The following is a 24,968-nucleotide window of genomic DNA, read 5'->3' as shown; positions in this document are numbered from 1 at the left end:
ACCACTAGAAACAATGTACTATCTTTGATGTGTACAGTTTCAAAAGTTTGCTGCTTTTATTTAGAGGGAATACTTAAAATACTTATTTAATAAAAATAAAGACAATTTATGCTTTTACTATAACAGAATAGGCCTATAATTATAGAGAAGTATGCTTACCATTTTTTAAATCTGTATTGGTTATGTTGATGTTATGGATAAGTTGTCATGACCATGTGGCAGCCTTTAAGCCATAAATATTAGCAGTCAGGGTATGCTGAAATCCTAAAGCAGCACATGATATAAAACTAGCAAGAACTCTGGGTTGGTATCTTGCTGTAAAATTCCTACATGACAACTGGCAGTGTGTCTGTACATAGCTGATAAATGTAATTCAAACAATTTTTAAAATACTTTAGAAAAAGTTTTATTTTTTAAAAAAGGATTTAGGCTTTATGTTTGTATTTTACTATTCTGAAAGTATAAAAATGAATTTGAACCCTACTGAACCCTACCTTTGCCAGTATAACACTTGAAATCAGCACAGAGCTTCACATAGTTCAAGGCTCTGAGTTTTATGGAATGTGAATTTATTTAGGAAACAGATTAGCATATAAGGGGTTATCATATGGCAGTATTTTATTAATTACCAGATTTCTAAATGCTTTAAAATAAAGTACTATACATTCAATGCATCAATTATGCAGTCTTTTTTTTTTTTGGCAGCTGGTTGGTATGGTGTTATAACCACTCGACGTTGGTGTTATAACACTGCGCTCTAACCAACTGAGCTAACTGGACAGCCCCATTATGCATCTTAAGACTAAACTGTAAGTAAATTCTATCAGGTGCTAATTTATGCAAATCTTAATGCCAAATCTGATTATTTTTTAACAGCACATTTCAAGAAAAAAAATCCCATAAAAATTCTATCTTGAAATTAAAATTGAATATTAATGTTTAAGTCACTGTAAAACCAACCTGAAGGCTTTGGAACCATTGTGTGATACTTCTGTTTATTTTCAGCAATCCAGCCTATAAAATTAACAAGTCTCTGCATTTGCCCCTAAAATCCATACCTTTAAAGTGCTGGCAATTTGAAAGTTATTTGCTAGTGTTAGGCAGCACTTAACTTTTCATGTTTGAACTAACACGGGCATATCAATATATAAAGCCAGGACTTTATGCTCTTTTTCTTATTTCTCATTGTAAATAGCTTTTCGAAATACACATGCAAATACAAATTTAAGAAAAAGCTTTCAACTTCAGAAAATTATTACTTAAAAATGTTCATCACTATGTACTTTTTAGTTATTCCTAGAATTCTAAAAATTTTGTAACCTTTAAAATTCTTTCCCCCCCAAGAGGCAGGCCCATAAGATCACTAAAGGCTGAATTCATAACCATCAACACAAAATTATCAGGTTGAAATTACAATAACCATCACAGCTACAAAGATGTGAGGAGAAAATCTTTATAGAGAATTAGTCATGTGTAATGTGTTAAAATGAAATGGTACAAGCTCTTAATGCTCAAATGTTATGGTCCAAAATGCAGACATTATGGGATGGAAAGGGTTAATAAAGGATTGGCTATTAGCAGCTCAGTTTAGAGAAGTTTCTATAGAGGATATCTATTCACCTGTCGTCCTTTTGGTTGGGTAGTTGATGGCAAGTCCTGTAGAATAAAGCCAACCCAGGAGAAAAATTTTCATTTACTTTTCAAGAGTACAAGGTAATTTGTGTGTTCTGTTACAATATGGTTAAAAAAAATGAGCTAGATTTAAATTGTAAAGCGATAATATACATTATTCCATTTTTCAGAAATGTTGAGTTATCAAAAAATCAAACCCAGGCCATTTAGCAGCAAGCTGAAGGAAGCAGGTAAGTTTAAGCAGAGAGAAAATGTGTTCTTAACAACTCAGCATCTTCAACACAAAAGCCACTGCGAGTGAAATAGCCTACTAAAAAACAAAACAAAACAAAACAACCCAAAACTAAAAAGAGCTGTTGCCCTTTTCAACTTATTCACTGAAACCATTTAGATTTTGAAAAATTCAATGGCTATATGGATTTTCACCATCTTAGTATTAAATGTTTAACTGTTATAAATTCCTTTTGTAGCCTATTTTAAGGTTGAAAATGAAGTCAAACAATTTTCTTCCATAATTTCACTTACTGATATACTTATCTGAGATGATCTTTAAATTATTTACAATTTTATCTGATAAAAAAGTTGATATATTTTTAAAGGGCAAATTAAAAGTCAGGAAAAAAGCAATACTGCTGCATTATTAGAAATCCCAATAACTTCAACTGGGTGATAAACAGCAGTATTAGCTAACTTAGGGAGGATTTGGTTACCCCCAAAAACCTGCACCTAATAAGTGCTTCCATTTGTTTAAATAAATAAAAACCAATTCTTTCTATCTTCCAAAATGGATAATTCTGAAAAAATGCAAAATTCCAAGTTCGAGTTAAATTTAAAGTACTTTGTGTTAAAGATGTGATAATAGCGTGGCTTAAGTGCAGTTTGAAGCCAGTTCCTTTTGCTTTTCATATCCAGGCAAGGCTTATAATTCACAAAAATATGTGCACGTACCACAATAACAGAGGGCACACCAATTCGTAAACTTAGATAGCGGAAACTAAAACGTTGCTGATATCACTCAGAATAGAAAACTACAAAGCCCAAGAATACCCAAATACCTGCTCTGCAAACTCCTTATATTTCTTTATCTTTCTCAAATTAAAAAAATGTTTAGAAATTTAAACAAATTTCTGTTTACATCCTTTGCATAGGTTTGAGCAAAGTCATATATTCTAGTGGGGGTGGCATAGAAATATTTTTGTACTATATTTCTTAAAATTTAACTAATAAATGGGATTTCTAATGAGAAGAAAATATTGAAAAAGATTTTCTAGGAGTAAACTGTGTTGTAGCTGTAGTAGCCTTGTATACTGGCAGAAGACAATATTTCCACTGAACACATGTAACTAGAACATTCATGGCAGGTGAGCACCAACAAATTGTCACACTTTGCTGTGTGGAGCTAGAGTTCTTACCGAAACAGAATTGTTAGTGCTGCTATGACCATTAGCTGGGGACTGTCTGGAAGTGGAGGGGGAATCTCTCTGAAATAAGACACAAGGTTCATTAACACAGAACACCAGCACAGAAACAGAGATATTTACATCAACAGTTACAACCACAGTCTGACAACCATTTCCTTTGAGGTTTGAACTGTAAAGGTGTCATACTGGCTTACTTGCGTGATTTCACAGAAGTATGAAAAAAATTTTGCAGTTTGAAGATTCACATATTGTAAGTGATGACCGTGTCATTCATTAATCATTTCTTTCCTCTCTCCAACATTCTAAAAGAAACCTCTGCTTTCTTTTAATGAGACCCAGAAGACTGACTTGATATTAAAACCCTATCAAGTATCATAAGATGACAAATATTACTAGAAAAGCATTGTGCTGAAGATCCCAACTGCCTAATTTTAATTAAAGATTAGATTTGAAAAGCATTTAATAATCGTTAGTTACCTCAGTGTCAAGAATTACAGAATGACTCAATTTGAAGAGAAATAAAACTAAGAAAAAGACTTCATATGTTTTAATCATCTTAGAATCTTTCTAGAATAAATATTACTAATAAGAGTAAAAGAGATATATACCAGAGAAGAACTTTTTTCTTTAGATCACTTTAACAGATTGATTAAAACGATAATCTCGAGCTTATAACAATATTATACATCTGGCAAAGATCCCAGGAGCCACACCACTCTCTCTATATCCACGCTCCTTGATCACACTCTCTCTACTATTCAACACGCCCCAAATCCTTTCCAGCCTCCATTCCCTTGGTGTCCAAACCAACTTTAATGATAAGAACAAGGAGAGGAAGAGAATAAGTACTTTTTAGTTTTGGGTTTAGTAGAGTTCTTTTAAGCTTCTGAAATGTGCCTGTCTGCTCAAAAGACATTTGTTTTTTCTAGAAGATTTAAAGAAATTTTCTGGAACTTGTTAGTCTTAAAGGCAATGGGACCCCTTGGAGGAGAATTCCTCAAATGTTAGTGAGCAGATTGAGCTCTAGGTGCCAACCCTCAGAGGCTCAGGTCAGTATGGCCAGGTGAGGAGCAGGAGTCCACTCTTTTACCAAGGGCCTACGGGATAAGATGCAAATGGCCAGAGAGCCCTTCTCTGGAAGTATTGCCCTAGTTGGGAAGAGTCGCACCATAGGCTGGAATTCTGCCAAGGCATTGTAGGCTTGAAAAGGTTGGGGGTGGGGCCAGGAGGGGAGTATCATTATTTTTTCCACTATTCCAAGGTGAGGAAGGTAATAGGGAGGTTCTTCTTCCTCAAGAGCATAGAATTTAAATGTATAATACTGGTCCTACCCCAAAACTAGTTCAACCACTTAAAAAACAAAAGGGAAACTTATGTTATATTAATAACTAACACTACCTTCTGGTTACTCAATTGTATTTACTACATTTCTTTAACAGATGAGAAATGGTATGAGGAACACCTGTGATTTTAGAATATTAAAATTATTTACATATGTGCATGTGACATTCTCTCTTTCCTAGCAAGGTTTGGGCTCTAGGTAACAAACTTCAATACTCTGAATCCTGGTGCAGAAGCAGTTCCGTGTTTTCTTTTGAACTATCCTATTAATTGAAGTTCCATAAGAAGCCACCAAGAGGAGCTCAAGACCTGATATAATGGGCACCCCAACTGTAATGGTTTACTAAAAATACACTTGACAAAAACTATAAATTCTTATACACATCTTCAACAGGTTTAGGAAAAAATACAAAGCCTTTGGTTTTTCTTGTGAAATTTATACCATCACTAGAGACTGGAAGAAGTATTATAATTTCTCCCTCAAATTCTCCTAAGTAAAAATTCAATAAGTTACCAGTCTTAAAAATGAACTTTAGAAAATGTGTACTTCATATTGATGTACACATACTTGGAAGATGCACATGAAAGAACAAGCTTTGGTAAATAATACCCAAGCTGAATGTGCAATGATCAAAGAATGATACCATTTATGCCAGTTCATATTTCCAAATATAAAAAGAATAGATTTTTTTTCCTACACAGAATCAGGCAGAAGGAATAGATTTTTGAATCTCATTTAATAACCAACATAAAACTGAAAAATACAGGTTGGAAGAACTATGATTTTTATAGGGTAAAACTATTTTAAGAAAGAAACTTTGGGGTTGTATTACTTTAGAAAACTTATTTGTTTATGAATCACATAACATTCCAAATTTAAACAATTTTACGAAAAGTTGCAAAAGCCTATATCCCTCCAGTAAAGTCAGTTATCAATTAATCATGGACTTTACATCCATCTAGAGACCTGTCACAATTATTTGAACTGTCTCAACAGAAACAGATCACTTCTCAGATTCATGGAAAGAAGAACTATGTGATTTCTTGACAAGGGAAGTGAATGTACTTCCTGGAAACATTACTGCAATTATGATCTTTATTTTTTTTCCTGTGAGACTCCATTTTTTCCTTATTAAGTCTTATGTCATTACTTGTAGCTTCTCTATATTTTGCTTAGGTTTCAGCCTGCAAAAGTTCAAGTGCTGAGGAGATCCACATGGAAGCAGGGCTGAGTAGGTAGATGGGACCTACTCTGTTCCGTTATCTTTGTTGTAAAATTGGTGTGCAGTGATCTAACAGCACAGGCAGAAACAATTTCCCAGAAAGCAAAAACATTCAGCCATCAGCAGACAGTTAGTTAAGAACTCAGAGGAGATGGGGGTGGTTTGTTAGAGTCATTACCTCACAGGACGAAGACTGAGTGCGGTAACTTGGCACGATCTTGAAGGTAATACTCCCCCGCATTTCCCTCTGAAGATAAAAAAAAGGAAAGCTCTCTTACAAACAAATGTTGCACACAAAAACATGTAAGAAACCACTCTAAATGTGGGGGCAATTAGCACAAGCCATCTGACATCATGTAGTCCTAAAATGAAACCTAGTTATAAAGCAGGGACTGCTCACGTTAACAGTAGAAGAAATTTCTGGGAAAAGCCCAGAAAAGTCAAGGCTGATTGCCTTGGTCATATAAAAATAGTCTCAGACATCTCTGATGGTTATCTTTTTATAGACATGAATACAAAATACTCTTGAGTAACATGCCTTTCAAAAATGAATATAAATTGAACTAGACAATAGACTGATTACATAAAAATTATATTTAGTATGCTACATTATGATTGTGAGCTCCATAGAATTTGCTTTTTATTTATTAACTTTGGCTTTATTTTTTACTGTGGTGAGTCTATGGTGCTTATTTCATACTTACTAGGTATTTACAACATGGGAGGCTGCTACATTGCAGTGGGAATGTTTGAATGAGAGGTCCAAACCATCTCCCTCTGCTCACTATGACAATGAATGTAGGCAAGGGCCTGTCATTCTGCTGTGGTTTTTTAAACCCAGAGCTGATTTTGAACACAGATTTTGGATATGCATGGTCAAAGATGGCCTGGTCTACCATGACTTTCCTCCCCTCTGTGCTGTAGACAAATCCGCTACAGCTGGCTGTGACTTAGCTAAGCAAGAAAGAGCCTTCTGACACTGCTGATGTAAGAAGAGTTGAGGTCAATGAGAAACTAGTTCACATGTACACACACTGGAAAGGTTTTCTTTAAACCTCTGCTGGGTAAGAAACAGGAGATAAAGGGTGAGAGTGTTAAAGCCCACACTGCTAAAGACAGGCAAAATGTTTCCAAACTCTATAGCATGTATACATTTTCCCAGTTGTCAGGTTTTGCGAATATTGTAAGTTCAAATCCACACAACTGATGGTACCAGAAATACTCTGATTACAAAAGAATACACATTATTTGCATATTAAAAAACAAGCTAATACACTGAAAGTCAATCTCAGAAAAATAGCAACTTTCATTTACTTACAAGCATTTTTTGCAGCTGTTCCACTGTTTGGTTAGCCACACTAATGCCATTGATTTCTCGGATTTCATCACCAACATGAAGTGTACCTAAGAAATTACACAAAATTATAAACATGAAATGATATATGCTTTTATAATAATAAAATCAAAAGGCAGCAATGTAATTTTTTAAAATTAAGTTCAGTATTGAAGGCCAATATTTCAGAACAGGTACAAGTTTGGCTGCAGCAGAATTATTTAACTCACACGGTAAACTCACCAAAACAGATACATCTACTTGGGGAAGGCACAGTTTTGATGGACAGCTGTGGAAATCTATTTTTCTGAGAGAGGTGGTTGTATAGTGGTTTAAAAGTATAGCTTCTGGATCCAGACTATCTGGGTCTGAATCCCAGCTTCCTCATTTACTAGCTTTAAAAGCTTGGATAAGTTACTGAAACTCTCCATGCCTCAGTTTTCACATTTATAAAATGGAGATGAAAATAGTACCCACCCGACAGGACTGTTTTGAGGACTAAATTAATTTATATGTGTAGAGGGCTTAGAACTGTTCTTGACAAATAGTGAGCATCATGTGTTTGCCACTATTATTATCTACTAAATATGATAAAATGGTGGTCGATCTCCCAAGAATTTTGATATAATAATCTCTACGTAACATTAAATGTATATTAAACATAATTTAATCTTTTTATAATACTTTGGTATGCATTTCAGCATCCTGTGATACTTCAACTGGAAAAAGTAACCAAGAAACAATGCTTAAATAGTGTTATTTATAATTTTGCTTCCTTATTTACAAATTGTGCATGTTTACATACTGACCTGGCTTTGTTACAAAGAGCTCACAGTATCTTTTAGAGGTACATACTAAGATGTGTATGAATAAAATGATAAGACGCTTGGGATTTACTTCAAAATAATCTGGGGGGTGGACAGTAGGGCAAATACACACAAAACTAGTGTGGCCATGACTTAATGACAATTATAGGTGGGTTATGGATAGTGATCACTGCTCTGCTCTTTACTTTTCTCTACTTGAACTCACTGCACTGTTTTTTCTACTTATATTTAAAAATTAACGTAATAAAAAACAAAACAAAATTTTGGGGTACTTCTGTCAACACACAGCTGATTAGGCAAAGACTTTCTCACAATTATATTCTGCCTACAGAAACCTTTTCAAGTGTTACTGGTCTCATGAAAGGAGTACAAATCTCTAAGAACACTTCCCACTTTCATCCCCACCTTCTCCTCACACAAAAGAACCCCATGAGCTGGATCAAAGTGGTGGCCCAACTAAGGGTGGAGTGAACTAGTAGGAAGAGTGAATGCCAGAGTAGCCATACCTGCTAGCTGGATTCTGAGCCTAAGGCCAATACCAAGTTAGAGAATCTGAGCCTAGGATTCTGTAGGAAGCCAAGACCTAGGTCAGTGGCATCCCATGGCAACTGGTAGAACAAGGAACAAGCCTTCTTTGGAGGAAAGTGTTCTCAGTTTAGGCCCACATGACTTTCACTGATTAGAACAAGCAAAGAGCTCACAATCAAACATCAGTGAACATACAATAAGGCAAGCTACATGTGAGAGTCATCAAAAACAGCACAGACAGATTTATACCATCAAGGATGATAAACACTGAAATGGTCAGATACAGAATGTAAAATAGCTATATGTTATGTTAGAAAAAAAATGACTCAATTGCAAGGATGAACATGCAACAAGAGACTTTCAGATGTGAGCAGACAGATCTGAAAATAAAAACAATTGAGTAAGACTTTTTTTTTTTGTCCTTTTTGAGTCCGGCCGCACCGCGCTCAGCCAGTGAGCGCACCGGCCATCCCTATATAGGATCCGAACTTGTGGCAGGAGCGCTGCTGCGCTCCCAGCGCCGCACTCTCCCAAGTGTGCCATGGGCTCGGCCCAAATGAGTAAGACTTTTAAAAAAGAAAAATATAACTGGTGAAATAAGCTGATGAATGAATGAGTTAAACAGGAGTTCAGATATGGCTGGAGAGTTTCAGTGAATTGGATGATATAACCAAAAAAGTGATCTAGAATGTAGGGCAGACAGCATCAACCTGATAGCAAAACTAGACAAAGATACAACAACAAAAAAATACATGCCAATACTCTGATGAACACAGATGCAAAAATCCTCAACATAATATTAGCAAATAGAATACAGAAACACGTCAACAAAATTATACACCACAATCAGGTGGGATTCATCCCAGGGATGCAAGTCAATAAATGTGATACACCACATCAACAAAATCAAGGAAGAAAACCATATGATTATCTCAATAGACATAGAAAAAGCATTTGACAAAATTCAACATCCCTTAATGCTACTCTCAGCAAATTAGGTACAGAAGGAAAGTATCTCAACACAATAAGAGCCATATATGACAAACCAACTGCCAATATCATCAGGAACAGGGAAAAGTTGAAAGCTTTTCCCTTAAAAACAGGAACAAGACAAGGATGCCCACTCTCACCACTCCCAGTTAGCATAAGTATTGGAAGTACTAGCCAGAGCAATCAGGTAAGAGAAAGAAATAAAGGGCATCGAGATTGGAAAACACAAAGTTAAATTGTCCCTGTTTGCAGATGACGTGATCCTACATATAGAACAGCCTAAAGACTACAAAAAAACTCTTACATAAACAATTTCAATAAAGTTGCAGTATACAAAATCAACATGCAAAAGTTGGTAGCAGTTTTTTACTCCAACAATGAACTAGCAGAAAAAGAAGAAAGCTAGCCCATTTACAATAGTCACCAAAAAACCAAAATATTTAGGAATCAATCTAACCAAGGAGGTGAAAGATCTCTACAATGAGAACTACAAATCACTGTTGAAAGAAATTAAAGAATGTACAAAAATATGGAAAGACATTCCATGCTCTTGGATTGGAAGAATTAACTTTGTGAAAATGTCCATTCTACCCAAAGCGATCTACAGATTCAATGCAATTCCCATCAAAATACCAATGACATGCTTCACAGAAATAGAAAAAACAATCCTAACACTCATACAGAACAACAAAAGACCCTGAATAACCAAAGCAATCCTGAGCAAAAAAAATAAAAGCCAGAAGCATAACGCTACCTGACTTCAAACTACACTTCAAAGCTATAGTAACGAAAACAGCATGGTACTGGCATAAAAACAGACACTCGGACCAATGGAACAGAATAGAGAACCCAGAAATCAACCCACAAACTTACAGACAACTGATCTTTGACAATGGCACCAAGAACATACGTTGGAGAAAAGATGGCCTCTTCAGTAAATGGTGCTGGGAAACACAGACATACATATTTAGAAGAATGAAACTAGACCTGTACCTCTCACCATATACCAAAAATCAACTCAAAATGGGTCAAAAACTTAAATATAAGACCTAAAACTATAAAACTCCTAAAAGAAAACATAGGCGAAACACTTCAGGAAGTAGGACTGGGCAAAGACTTTATGAATATGACCCCCAAAGCAGAGGCAACAAAAGGAAAAATAAACAAATGGGATTATATCAAACTCAAAGCTTCTGCACAGCAAGAAACAACAGATTGAAAAGATGACCTACAGAATGGGAGAAAATATTTGCAAAATATGCATCTGACAAAGGATTAGTATCCAGAATATACAAGAAACTCAAACAACTTAATAGTAAAAAAAAAAAAAAATAGCCTGATTAAAAAATGGGCAAAAAAAGAGCTAAATAGGCATTTCTCAAAGGAAGATATACGAACGGCCAAGAGACATATGAAAAAATGCTCAACATCACTCAGCATTCGGGAAATGCAAATCAAAACCACACTGAGATACCATCTCACCCCAGTTAGGATGGCTAATATCCAAAAGACTCTGAATGATAAATGCTGTCGATATTGCGGAGAAAAAGGAACTCTCATACACTATTGGTGGGACTGCAAAATGGTGTAGCCTCTATGGAAAATGGTATGGAAGTTCCTCAAACAATTGCAGATAGATCTACCATATGACCCAGCTATCCCACTGCTGGGAATATACCTAGAGGAATGGAAATCATAAAGTTGAAGGTATACCTGTTCTCCAATGTTCATTGCAGCACTCTTTACAATAGCTAAGAGTTGGAACCAGACCAAATGTCCATCATCAGATGAATGGATACGGAAAATGTGCTATATCTACACAGAGAAGACATAACAATTACAATTCCTTGAATTTGATACGACAAGCGAACAGATATGAGGTTGTTGGGAGGGAGAGGGGACAGGGAGGAGGGAGGGAGGTTTTGGTAATGGGCCACAATAATCAACCACATTGTATATTGACAAAATAAAATTAAATTTTAAAAAATAGGTAAAGGAGTTGAATAGGCATTTCTCAAAGGAAGATATACAAATGGCCAAGAAACACATGAAAAATGCTCAACATCACTCAGCATCAGGGAAATGCAAATCAAAACCACTTTGAGATATCATCTCACCCCAGTTAGACTGGCTACTGTCAAAAAGACAAAGAACAATAAATGCTGGTGAGGATGTGGAGAAAGGGGAACCTTCCTACACTGTTGGTGGGACTGTAAAATGGTGCAGCCATTATGGAAAACAGTATGGTGGTTTCTCAAACAACTACAGATCGAACTGCCATATGATCCAGCAATTAAACTGCTGGGAATATACCCAAAGGAATGGAAATCATCATACTGAATGAATGCTTGCACTCCCATGTTATTGCAGTTCTATTTACAATCGTCAAGAGTTGGAACCAACCTAAATGTCCATTGATGGATGACTGGATAAGGAAAATGTGGTATATACACAGTGGAATACTATTCTGCCGTAAAAAGAATGAAATTCTGCCATTCATAGCAGCATGGATGAGCTCGGAGAAAATTACGTTAAGTGAAACAAGCCAGGCACAGAAACAGAAATATCACATATCCTCACTCATAAATGGGAGCTAAAAAATAAATATATAAATAAAAGAAAGAAAGTTAAAAAGAAATACAACAATCACAATAATATGTTGAACTTTCAAAAGGAAAACTGAGGGTAGCAGAGGTAGGAAAGTGGGGGGGGGGCAAGGGAGGAATTGGTAAAGGACCATGAAAAACGATGACATTGTATATTGTTGAATATACTAATTATCCTGATTTGAGCATCAAATACTGCACACAAGTATTGATATTCAACTCTGTACCCCCACAGATATGTACAATCCACTATGTTACAATAAAAATAAAAATTTAAAAAATAGAATGTAGGCCAGAGAAATAAGGAAATAAAGAAAATAGAAAACAAGAAGTAAAGATGAAACAAATATTAAGAGATATGGGAAGAAGGTCTAATGTATATCTAACTGGAGTTCAGATAGAGAGGATAGAGAGAACAGAGAAGAGGCAATGTTTGAAAGAATAATAATTGCAAATTTTCTTGAACTGATGAAAACATGGTTACACCGATCTAGAAAGAATAGTACCCCAAACAGAATAAATAAAAAGAAATCTACGCTGAGAAGTAGTAAAACTGCAGACTATCAAAGACCAAGATCGTAAAATATCCAGAGAGAAAGGACAGATCACCTACAAAGCAAGAACAATTATAGTGACATCAGATTTCTCAATATCAAACAATGCTCTCCCAAGGATTGTCTGAGATGCAAGGAATGGTGGGCAGATAAAATGATAAACATTTTTACAAATCTAAATAAAAATGGCCACACATACACATATATATTTTGGCTGACTGGTACAGGGATTGAACCCCAAACCATATATTTTAATGTTGATTTCGAAGTGGTGAATTAACATAGGATAGAAATAGAACACTGGCAAGATGAGTATGCAAGTCAGGAGTATGACCAAATTTAGTGTTCCAATGTCTTTGTATTGTTTGGGGGTGGGATCAAGATACTGTTTAAGTTTAGTATACACAAAGTTGAATATGCATGATAAAATTTCAAGGTAACCACTAAAAGAACAGGAATAGGGTGTTGAAATTCTAAACACCAATGGGGTAAAAAAATCGAACAGAAAAAAAAAAGAAAAAGGAAAATCAGTTAAAAATGAAATAAATATAAATAAAAAAGCAATATGATAGAAATCATCCCAATTTGGACTAACATATTAAAAGACAGAGATCATCAGAGTACATTAAAAAATGAAAAACCCAGCTTTGGAAATGTTTGACAGAGATACCTAAAGCATACAGGCACAGAATGATTGGAAATAAAAGGATGGTAGAAGACATGCTAGCAAATACTAAAATAAAGCTGGAATTATTATATTAATGCTAGATGAAACAGGCTTAAAGTAGAAAGTATTGTTAAGGATAGAAATGGTCACTAGGCACTTGTTTGTACCTAACAAAACGGCTTCAAATAGATAAACCAAAATTGAGAGATCTATAAGTAGAAATTGAAAAACTCTACCATGATAATGGGATTTTTCAACAATTATTGATAGGTCAAACAGACATAAAATCAGTCAAGATAGAGAAGATTTGAACCAAAAATGTAACAATCCCAAGCCAGTAATCATATAGGGAACTCTGCGTGCAACGATTAAAGAATAAACATTCTTCATAAATACACAAAGCCCATTTACAAAAATGATTAAAAAAAAAGTGCTATGCCATAAAGCAAGTCTCAACAAACTTCAAAGAAATGGTGTCATACAGACCACATTCTCTGACCACAACACAATTAAGTTAGAAGCAAGTTACAAAAAATTATACAGAAAAACCCCTTAAATGTGGAGCATAAAAAACACTTAAATAACTGATGGGTTAATGAAAAATACCATAATAGAAATGAGAAAATACTTAGAACTAAATTACAATAAAAATGCTTGATATAAAAATGGATGGGATAGAGATAAAACAGTATTTAGAGGGAGATTTAGAATTTAGTCTTTTTTTTCCGGGGAGGGTGGGGGGAGGCAGCTAGCTGGTACGGGGAGTCAAACTCTTGACCTCGGTGTTATAACACTTCATTCTAGCCAAGTAAGCTAGCCACCCAGCCCAGATATTAGACTTAAATGCATATATTAGAAAAGAAGAAAAACTAGAAATAAATGAACTACATGTCTAATTTAAAAAGTTAGCCCAAACCAACAGAAAGTAGAAGGAAGAAGATGATAAAAATTAGGTGGTAAAGCGGTGATATAGAAAATAAACATACAATGCAGAGGATAAACAAAACCCAAAGTGGGTTTTTGAACAAACCTCTGGCAAGGTTGATCAAGAGGAAAAAAGAGAAGGCACAAATAAACAATATTAGGAATGGAAAGGAGACATAATTATAGAGATGGCAGAGAATAAAAAGGAAGAGTATACTATGAAGAAGTTTCTGCAATAATATTAAAAAACTTAGATTTTTTAGGAAAATGTAATTTACCAAAACTCACTGAAGAAACAGAAAGCTTGGATGGCCTTATGAACGTTAAAGAAACTGAAGCAGTTGTAAGAAACAAATATAAAACTTTCCTTAAAAAACTAGAACCACTAGGCCCTGATACTTTCATAGGCAAGTTCTACCAAACGTTCAAGGTACAAATCATTCCAATATTATACAAAGTCTTTCAGAGAATGGATGAAGAGGGAATGCTCTTCAAATCATTCTGTGAAGCCAATGTAACCTTGCAACAAAAATCAGACAGAGAAATAGAAGAAAGGAAATTAAGTACAGGCCAATCTCATTCATAAAATACAAATACCAAAATCTTAAACAAAACATTAGCACACAGAATCGAGCTGTACATAAAAAAGATGATACACAATGACTAGACTGGGTTTATCTGAGAAAGTCAAGGGTGGTTTATCATTAGGAAATCTTTAAAAGTCATTCACCACATTAATAGATAAAATGAAAAAAAGAAACAACCAACCAACAAATGATCTCAGCAGACGCAGAGAAAGCATTTGATAAAATCCAAAACTCAATCATAACTGAAATGCTCAGCAGCAGAATATAAGGGAATTTCCTTAGCCCTAATAAAAGGTATGTTGCAAAAATCTACAGTAAACATTATTCTTAATGGAGGAACATTGAAAAGATTCCTTCTAAAAACAAAAATAGGACAAAGATGTCTATCTACTATATCACTTGTATTGAAGACTGCAGGTCCTAGACAGTGCAGTAATATAACAAAGAGTTTAAAGAAATAACGATGTGACTTTACTGAATATATAGCAAATTATTAAAAATAACAAACAAAAACTACATACGAGAATGTAAAACTGAACCTCATCTTGTGTGAGTGCTGTACACTCTCTATGCCTATAAAGATTCCCCTGAAAGCAGCAATGATGCCAGCCATCTTGTGTACATAGTGGTTGTCCCTAAAGAGAATCACTACAAATGCGTAGGGTGTCACTTCTTGGTCTCTGGGGTAAGGAAAGAGCCGTTAAGTGCAAAAATAACCCTGTCTCAAAGAAAGGGAATCAGCCAGGAGAATCATTTTTTGTTTTTTTTGGCAGCCAGCTGCTATGGGGATCTGAACCTGTGACCTCGGTATTACCAGATCCACATTCTCCCAAGTAAATATCTTTTGAATACTAGTACAGATAACAATCCTTTCAAAGAGATGTCTAAATTTGCATGTCCAAATCCTGCCCATCCTTGATAGTTAATTGAAGTTCCACTTTATCAAAAATCACTCTTCGTTGACTTCAGTCCTTAGTAAATTCCCTCCTCAGAATGACTGCACTTACTCTAGCAGGTATTAAGAATTTAATCATCAATTTGACATCTCTTATTTTACTATTTAATTTTTGTATTATTATTTATCTAACTCTGTGATGTCCTAAATGAATGAGAGAGCAATTCTTAAACTATTATTGAACTTTATATATGAGTGTACTTCAAAAAATTTGTAGAAAAATGGAATTAAAAGATAATATAAATCTTTCCAGGAACTTTTTAAAGTACCCTCATATATATATTGTATTTTGAGACCTGATGTGATATTTTGCTTTATCTCCCATGGTCTCTAATAAGTCACTATCTAACAGTGATCCAGAGATGCTCCAGCCAACAGGACTCTAATATATCCTCCCTTCATTATCTACATGCTAGAGCAGGTACAGGTGAATAAGAATGAGTGGAGGCCAACAGTGATTAAAACCATAGATAATGCAAACAGATATTTTATATGGATCATAAAAACTTTCTTCACTAGGTTACAGGAAGAAAAGGAAGGCAAAGAAAGAATTATATATGAAACTTACCTTGCCTGTGAATCATGCCCCCATGCATAATTCTTGCAACAATACAATGATTTAGTTCATTCATTTTTAAAGTGATTCCCTGTTTAAAAAAGAAAAAAGTTCAGTAAAAGTAGAATCACTACGAGAACACTTCTTTTTAAACTTGTGATTTTGCTGTAGATGATTTTAATTACAAAAGTTACATAAAGAAAATAAGGAAAAATCGCTCCATGACAAAAATGCTATTTTTGGTATTTTGATCGCTGTAATAATAGTATGCATACATTTTATACAGTGCTTTTTAATTTTCTAATTATAATGATTTTTTGCATGTTGCTTTATTTTTCATGTTGCCAATTATTTTAAAAATTTTTTTTATTGATGTATAATTGAGACACATATTTAAGTGTACAATTTGATAAGTTTGACATATGTATGCACATGTGAAACTATCACCACAATCAGGATAGTGAGTATATCTATCATCCACCAAAGTTGCTTCATGCCAATTGGTATATCCCCAAGTAACCACTGACATGCTTTGGCTGATGATAAGCGAGTTTGCATTGTCTGTAAATGGAATCAGACAGTGTGTACTCTTTTTGTTGCATTTTTTTTTATTCAGCTAATTATTCTGAGATTCCATCATGTTGTTGCATTTATCAATAGTTCATGTTTTGTTCTTGCTGAGTAGTATTCAATTGTATGGACATACCAGTTTATTTATCCATTCACCCACTGAATTGTTTCCAGTGTTTGGCTATTATAAGTAAAGCTGTATTCCTGAGTTAATCCCCATTTGGTTATAACATATTGTTTTTTTTTAAGATATGGAACACTTTAGGCTTTTGTGCATCATCCTTATACAGAAGCCATAATATTATTTTCTGTATTGTTTATATTTTAGTATACGTGCTACTGACGTGAGCACATATTAACCTTTCCATATATTGTTGGATCTGTATTTTTAACAAGCTCTTTTGGTGAAAAGTGGCCTTGAATTTGAGACGGTTAAGGGTAGGGACTCTGTCTTGCCTTCTTCATTGAAGAACAACACACTGTCAGAAAGCTTCATGAAAATATCTGAGACCTCACATTCTAACTTAATTTGCACCATTCCACAAAATATGACTTTGCACGGTTCCTATTTTGTAGTTCCCCGAAGTGGTAGTTGAGCAATGTGAAAAACTGGTTTATCAAAATGTTTCTAGTCCCAACATTCAATTGTAATGTTCAAGTTTCATTTGTAACTTGTACATTCAATCAGCATGTATGGTTACCAAGAGAAGTGTTCCTGGAAAAATGTAAATTAATGTGTAAGTAAAATCTGATTTCATAAGGAAAATGATAGTACAATGGAGGTTCCACCCTTGAAACTAATAGATTTACATATTCATTCAACCAACCTTAACATAAACCTGCTGTGAGGCTGGCACTCTGCTGGGCACAGTAGTGAATGGGACAGACAGGGTATCTCATGGTTCACCTCAAACCAACTGGAGTTACCATTTATTATTCTGTCTGCTCCAAACATTTCTCTGTAGAGAGGAATTGACTCATATACTCTCTGTTCCCAAGTTCACAAATTCCAGGGAAGGGATTAGTCCAATTTGGGTTAGGTGCTTATTCCTGAACCTAGCAGCTTGAGGGGGGCATTGGGGGGTGTGTACTCCTGGCCTTTCTTTGTTTACATAAGTCTTTCCCCCTATTGTGTAAACTAGTTCAAGTTTGGTCTTTGTCACTTGCAACTATGAGAGTCCCACTCAGTAGAGAAATAATTACAAGTACAATGTTACAAACAGGAAAACACAGGGTGTAATGGTAGTATATCACTCTTGGGGAATGGACACATTGCAGAGGGTCCAAAAAGCAAAAGAGATAATATAGGAGTATTTGCACAGTAATATGATGCTTTGAATAAGATAACTAAACAAGCAAATAAAGTGGTATTAAACGTAATACAGAATTATACTCTATTATTAAAAAAATTTTATATTTTACATAAAATAATTCCTGTTTTCATGGTAACCAGTCAAAAGGAGAAGAAATATACACCTTTGCTAGGATCACAGGAGATAGGAGAGAAGGGATTTAAGGGAGACTTTTAGGGGAGACTCAAGGCTATTTTATGCTGTCTGACAAAGTAACCTGGGGATGTAGTTTTATGCTTTTACTCAGTTTATGCTTCTGTATAGTCAACCTTCATACAAAAGATCAAGTAACCGTCACTGGGCTGCTTCAGAACATGAATATCACAAGACACTTTGGGCCTCCTTCTTGTGGTCCCTTTCATCTTCCTGTCTGCTTTGCTTGGCTGAACATCACCCCTTATTCCTGCCTCTCTGACAAAGTCTTCTCTCCTCTCTAGCTCTGTCATAACTGGGTTTGTGAAACAAACTGTGCTAAGCTGCAAATTTACTTGCTTAATACAGCCAGCCCTGTGGAAAGGGAGCTCCAGGCAGGGGCTGTGTCTTGTCTGCTACTACATCACCGGCATCTAATACACTGATCTACACAGAGTAGGGACTCAACAAACATTTGCTGAATGAGTGAATGAACATTTAAATGAATGGAACATGAGACTTTCAGAGGTAGGTGGGCTCTTGGGGATCATTTAGTCAAGAATGCTTTTAGAGATGAGCAAACTGAGGTCCACTGACATGAAGTGATTTGCTCAAGGCACCCAAAGGCTGCTGCCACTATGCTGTTAAGCCAGAGTTGCCCAGAGAGCATCAGAAAAGGTGAGGTGATCTGCATGCCCCCTGCTGGCTGCAAGATGATATCATATGACTGGCAAAGAACAGCAAATGAGAATTATAGCCAGAAATGTCTAGAGGTAAGGGCTCTCTGGAAATCGTGATCATAGAATCACTGCTCTGTAACTCTTTAATCTGGAAGGCAACTGGGCAACTTTCTTAAGTAGGTAATTTGTTTTTCTATTTCCTAATATCCCTTTTCTATGTTTTGAGGAAAAGAGTTTGAAGATTTTTTTCCCTTAAAGATATGATTCCTCCTCCAAACTTGGAACTTATCCAATGTTGCCTGTCTCAATGTCCCTGCCTCATTGTCCATTTAGTTGTACAAACCAAAAGCTTAAGGGTCATCCCTGATCCTTGCCTCTCAGTCCCCATTGTTAATTCATTATTATCACTAGGATCAAGGGTTTGGATTCTCGTACCAGCCAGCCACCAAAAAGAAAAAGGTAAAGAAAAAAACCCAAGCTAACAACTAACCAGCAGTGTGACATTCAATTTAATTCAGGAAATATTTAGTATTTACGGCTAGCTGGTTGGCTTAGTTGATTAGAGCATTGTGTTATAGCACCAAGGTCAAAGGGTTTTGTATCCCTGTACCGGCCAGCCACCTAAAACATAGAAATAAAAAAGCCAGTTGGGAATTAGGACTCCCTATAATGGGGTCCCTATACCTAGACAGTGGTTCACAGGAAATTGCTTTACAGTTTGCCTAAAACAAAGTAAGTTAATAGGTATAATTTTTGTAAAGCTAGGGCTTACAGACCCCTTGAGTCTGTTGCACAGATTGGGTTACAAACCCTCTACACGCAGGTCTGTGAGGTAGGTAATAGAAAAAAAAGTTTCTGGGAGCCATAGGTATAGAAAAATGAACGGGTTTTTTGGGGGGGGGGGGACCAGTAAGGAGATCGTAACCCTTGGCTTGGTGTCGCCCGCACTGTGCTCAGGCAGTGAGTGCACCGGCTATCCCTATGTAGGATATGAACCCGTGGCCTCGGCGCTACCAGCACCGCACTCTCCCGAGTGAGCCACGCAGCCGGCCCGAATAGGTTTTTATTAATTCATTATTAAGGCTTACTGATTTTACTTTTTCATTATTTCTCAACTCTGTTCACTTTTTTTCATCTTGACATCCAGTCCCCTAGTTCAGAGTTCCATCATCTCTTCTTTGTACTACTGCAATAACAGCCTCTTAACTGGCCTACCTATATCTACTCTTGTCCTTCTAACACATTCTCCAGAGTGATATTTCTAAAATGATCTTCCTCCTTAGTATAGTGGTGAGAAAAAAAAGGTATAAAAATAAATAAATGAAATGAAAACCTGATCTTATCTCCCTGCTTAAAACCATTCAATAGACTCCCCCTGTTTTTAAGATAAAGAACAGAATGCTTAACACTTGCATGGGCCTGTTCCAGCCACTCACCTTGCTGTCTGCAGTCCAGCCACAGTGCCTTCTTTCCATTCCGAAACAATGCTGAGAGTCTTTTCACTACCAGGTTTCTGCACAGTGATATTTGGCTTGCCTGAATTGTGCTCTCCCCCACCCCCCAGCTCTGTTCAGTTAACATCAAGGAGCCTTTCCTTGATCTTCTCAATCTACAAGAATTCTATGAGAATGAGGCAGGATTCAGCATTGATTCTATTCCAACTCTATTCCTTAGTAGAAAATTAATTCATATTAAGTAGGTAGATGTAAATAAAAAGAATTTTATTTCAGCAAAGTAACTCAATTCTTTGAATGTCTTTTGAATTAGTCTTCCTCTAATTTTGTTGAATGCAAAAGACCTGGAAACCACCAGATTTCCAGATTTTTAGACACTCCCTTTCTTAATACCAATACCAATATTTCAAATCATCCCTTTCTTTGCTGCCCCAGAGGTTTTTACACTCTGGAGTAATGTATAAGCATCCTGCTTTTTTTGTTTTTGTAAAGATGAAGAGCAATTATGAAAGGAGAGGTGAGAAGGAGAACCGGCATGCCTAAGACATGGTGTCGGGCAGAACAATTCTAGGAAAAAAGGGCAGGGGGAATTGAAGATCTGGAAACCAGTTTATTTAAAACTATCCATGTCTTCCTTTTCTCCCCACCTCCTAGTAGTATAGGCTGATGTTAGCTGATCTAACTCATGCTGGGATTTCATGAGAGTATAGGAAACTTTCTTTTCCTACTTACCATTGGTTCATCTGTGTTCTTTTGGAACTGTACCAGACGAACTCTGGTCACATTCTCCATATCCATGTCTCCGTTAGCGCTTTCTGGAGAATCGCCGTTTAAATAGGGAGAGGTGGGAGGTGGTGTAACCCTCAATGCTTCATCACTGTAAACTTCATGTGCCACTACGTCGTGAGTCTGAAGTAAGGCCTAGTATTTTACAAAAAGCAAAATATGAATAACACTACTATTCTAGCAGAAATTTATTATATAGACATATATAGAATTATTCTTTGCTCTCAAAGATATCGCTCATCTAAAGAGAACTCGGGGCCGGCCCGGTGGCGCACAGCTACAGTGCGCTGCTTGGGAGCGCGGCGGCGCTCCCGCCGAGGGTTCGGATCCCACATACAGACAGGCCGCTCACTGGCTGAGCGAGGTGTGGGCGCGACACTGAGGGTTGCGATCCGTTGCCGGACACGAAAAAAAAAAAGAGAACTCAAAGTGCATTATAATTACATACAATCATAACTTAATTTGTGACAAATAATCATGATAAATTAGTTTTTAAAAAAATGAATGAATGAATGAGTGAATCAATAAATGTTTTTGTTGAATACCAGGGTTAGAGGTGTTATCTGATGCTATGAAAACATACTCAACTAACTTCAAACAAAGGCTGACACAGTGCAATTCCAAATAATTTAGCAGAAAGCAAACTTGTGCTTGGGCTTAAAATTGAAACAGATTTAAAAAGAAATAATACAATAATTGGTGTACTGAACAAATATCTTTCATGGCTAGCATTTATTTTTTATTTTATTTTATTTTATTTTATTTTTTTCCTTTTTGTCTTTTTTACTGACTGGTAACGGGATCGCAACCCTCGGTGTCGCACCCGTACCAGGGACCGGCAACGGGATCGCAACCCTTGGTGTTGCGCCCCACACCGCGCTCAACCAGTGAGCGGGAACCGGTCTCCACGTGGGATCCGAACCCTCGGCGGGAGCGCCGCCACACTCCCAAGCGGAGCACTCTCCAGTGCGCCACCTGGCTGGCCCCATGGCTAGCATTTATAATAACATTTTTATATAACCTAAAGGATGAAGATAATTTATAACATATGATTTAGTAAAAGAAATAAAAACACACACAAATGTAACTAAAAAGATGTAATTTTTCAAAATATCACATATACTATGGAACTTGAAATCTAAATCTATTTAATGTTTTTGTTCATTTCTATTTTTTGGAGCACTTGCCTAAATGAAAAATAAATTGACCATTATTAATATGACTTTTTTTTGCAAAGCCCACTAACAAAGAAAAAGTGATTTCTTTGTAGTGATATCTGTATATGTCATCTTGGTCAACTTGGATAATAAATGTCTCTTGTCTCCCTAAAAAAGGATATCCTTCCACTTACTACATTTTTTGTGTCATCACAAAAAACACTTTTTAATAAGCATGAATATCTGAACATTTCTATCTCAAAGAGAATTTACAGCTGAGTATCAGTATGTTTGGCATTTCATACAGATTGTATTTTCTTGTGTGATAACTATAAATTTAGTTCTATTTTAATCTGTGATCTGTGTGGTAATGAAATATCTGCAGATAATGAAATGCAATTAAAATTGCTTTAAAAGTATAACCTTTAATACCTGAAATTGAGTTATTTAATTAAAAGGCTTATCAAAGTTATCACTTGGCTATTTTAATTTTAAAGGCATGCATATGAGGCAAAAGTAAGGTAACAATGTGGTAAAATCAGAAGGAAGATGGTGCTGATTTGTCATCAGTAGAGAAAATGCCTTGAGCATATATACATTTGGGTTTCTAATGGTAATGGCAAATATTTTGATGATCTCAGATGGCTTGTATAAAGCGGGGTTTGGGTGAGGGGTACCAAAGACACTAAGCAATACAGAGCTTGAAAGTAGGGCTCCATAATGGTCCTGACGACCTTGGCTTCCTCATCAGCGCCCTGACTGTACCATGTACTCGTGGCTCCTGAGCCTAAGTGTGGAGGTTTTGCTATGGGGGTAGATCCCTCTTTTTCTGGTTTAATCGTGGCCACTTAAGAAACTAAGATTTAGGGCAGAAGGCAAAAAACAGTAATAGGCAAACTGGAAACCTTGATATGATGAACGTGATTTTAGCAGATGAAGTTTAGACGTGTCTTCCATAATTTGTACCTTTTAAAAAACACGCTTTGTATGACTGAAAGATGTTTATAGTCAGGTAAGCAGACAGCCAAGCTTTCATCAGGATAATTCCAGTCTTTGAAGTTTACATGGGCTGGAGAAAATGTTTATGCTGCTTTTTTCAAATGATTTCTATTCATCCTTTTAAATTATATAAGCAAACACTTTTATTTAATGTATTATTTGTAAGGAAAGATAAGCCCACAGTCATAAAATAATACCCAAATTGAACTTTAAGAGAAAAATCCTCAAATTATATCACCAAATAAGGTCATACTTATTATTAAACACTTATTTGCCACTGTAAAAGATTACCAGAAAATAATACTTAACAACTAAAGCTCTAATTCATATACAAACAGAAAAAGAGGGCCACTTACAAATTGCTTTCAAAAAAAGCTTAAAAAAGAATATGTAAATAAAAAATAGGGAAATCAAAGTTTGAACATTTTTCTTCAAATATGTTATGACATATAATTGAGCAACGGTTACTAAGCTGAAATAGCTGTTAATTTAACTACGTAAGAAGAATCATGTAATAGGAAAGAAGCACTTTCACTGTTTATACTATATTAAGGATATGTACAAGACAACTAACAACTTCAGACTACAGTGAAAAAATCTGACTACTTTAAAATGAATAGGAAAAATGTGAATTTTAGGTTTGAAAAGTGGTTCATCTGACTTTTTAATTACAAACCACAAAATTTACCATTTAATAATGAAGCTTTCATGATGACCCAAACTGATTTTAACCATCTTGTTTTTGGAAAAGCAGGATGGAAACTTTGTTTTAAAAATCTTCTGTTCCAGGCCGGCCCAGTGGCGCACTCGGTAGTGCGGCGCTTGGGAGTGTGGCGGCACTCCCGCCGAGGGTTCAGATCCCATATAGAGACTGGTCCGCTCACTGGTTGAGCGCGGTACGGGCGCGACACCGAGGGTTGCGATCCCATTGCCGGTCGCGGTATGGGCACGACACTGAGAGTTGTGATCCCGTTACCGGTCACGAAAAAAAAAAAAATCTTCTGTTCCAGATACTATTTCTTAAAGAAAAAAGTAAAGCATTATATTTCTATCCTGCTAATACATAAAGAATTTCCTTATCTTTAATGTTTCATTTTTCTTTTTGGTGGCTGTCTGGTTAATGTTTCATATTTTATAACTGCAATTAGCAAAGGAACAGTTCTTTTAAAAAAATCAGTCTTTCAAATTCTAGAAAGGAATTAGTAAGATAATATTTTTTATCATGACCTCTAAAGATAGAGCACAGATTTAAAAAATCATTTAAATCTACCCTTATTTAGTATAGTAAATTCCCTTTAATTACTGTAAAAATTTACAAGTATCTGTAAATTTTAAGTGTAATTCAATGTTAAATCCTCATGTTATAATGATCAGAAAGCAAAGAAAAATCCAGATAATTGAGCAAATAGGAGTGACATTATAAATATGGAAAGAATAACTCCCAAACTTTGGTATAATAAAACAATCATAAGCATTAAAATATTTCCCTTTAGCTATTAATATTTCTTTAAAAATACCAAGATTCTGAAGCCATGCTTTTTAAAATGCTCATGAGATAGAAAGCTCCAGAATTTTGGGCCGGCCCGGTGGCGCACTGCTACAGTGCGCCGCTTGGGAGCGCGGTGGCGCTCCCGCCGAGGGTTTGGATCCCACATACAGACCGGTTCCTGCTCACTGGCTGAGCGAGGTGTGGG

General features: G+C 35.9%; 1 protein-coding gene across 9 annotated transcripts in view; it reads right to left on the bottom strand.

Annotated features, from left to right (window-relative positions):
• The window catches only part of CASK (calcium/calmodulin-dependent serine protein kinase (MAGUK family)), a 396,153-nt gene that overhangs the window by 34,043 nt on the left and 337,142 nt on the right, over positions 1-24,968 (bottom strand). For 3 of the 9 annotated variants that reach the window (XM_008585074.1, XM_008585066.1, XM_008585061.1), the window contains 6 exons: positions 21,065-21,253; positions 16,157-16,235; positions 6,936-7,021; positions 5,796-5,864; positions 3,045-3,113; positions 1,621-1,656 (listed from right to left, as the gene is read on the bottom strand). In XM_008585074.1, the coding sequence (XP_008583296.1) occupies positions 1,621-1,656; positions 3,045-3,113; positions 5,796-5,864; positions 6,936-7,021; positions 16,157-16,235; positions 21,065-21,253 (528 nt within the window). The remainder of the gene's footprint in view (positions 1-1,620; positions 1,657-3,044; positions 3,114-5,795; positions 5,865-6,935; positions 7,022-16,156; positions 16,236-21,064; positions 21,254-24,968) is intronic. The other 6 variants (XM_008585099.1, XM_008585106.1, XM_008585090.1 and 3 more) reach the window with 3 other exon arrangements.

The sequence above is a fragment of the Galeopterus variegatus genome, unplaced genomic scaffold (genome assembly GCF_000696425.1).
Source record: "Galeopterus variegatus unplaced genomic scaffold, G_variegatus-3.0.2 Scaffold105, whole genome shotgun sequence".
In the NCBI taxonomy this organism is placed as follows: Eukaryota; Metazoa; Chordata; class Mammalia; order Dermoptera; family Cynocephalidae; genus Galeopterus; species Galeopterus variegatus.
Note: the sequence above shows the minus strand (reverse complement) of the source record. Positions and strands in the feature narration are given on the sequence as shown.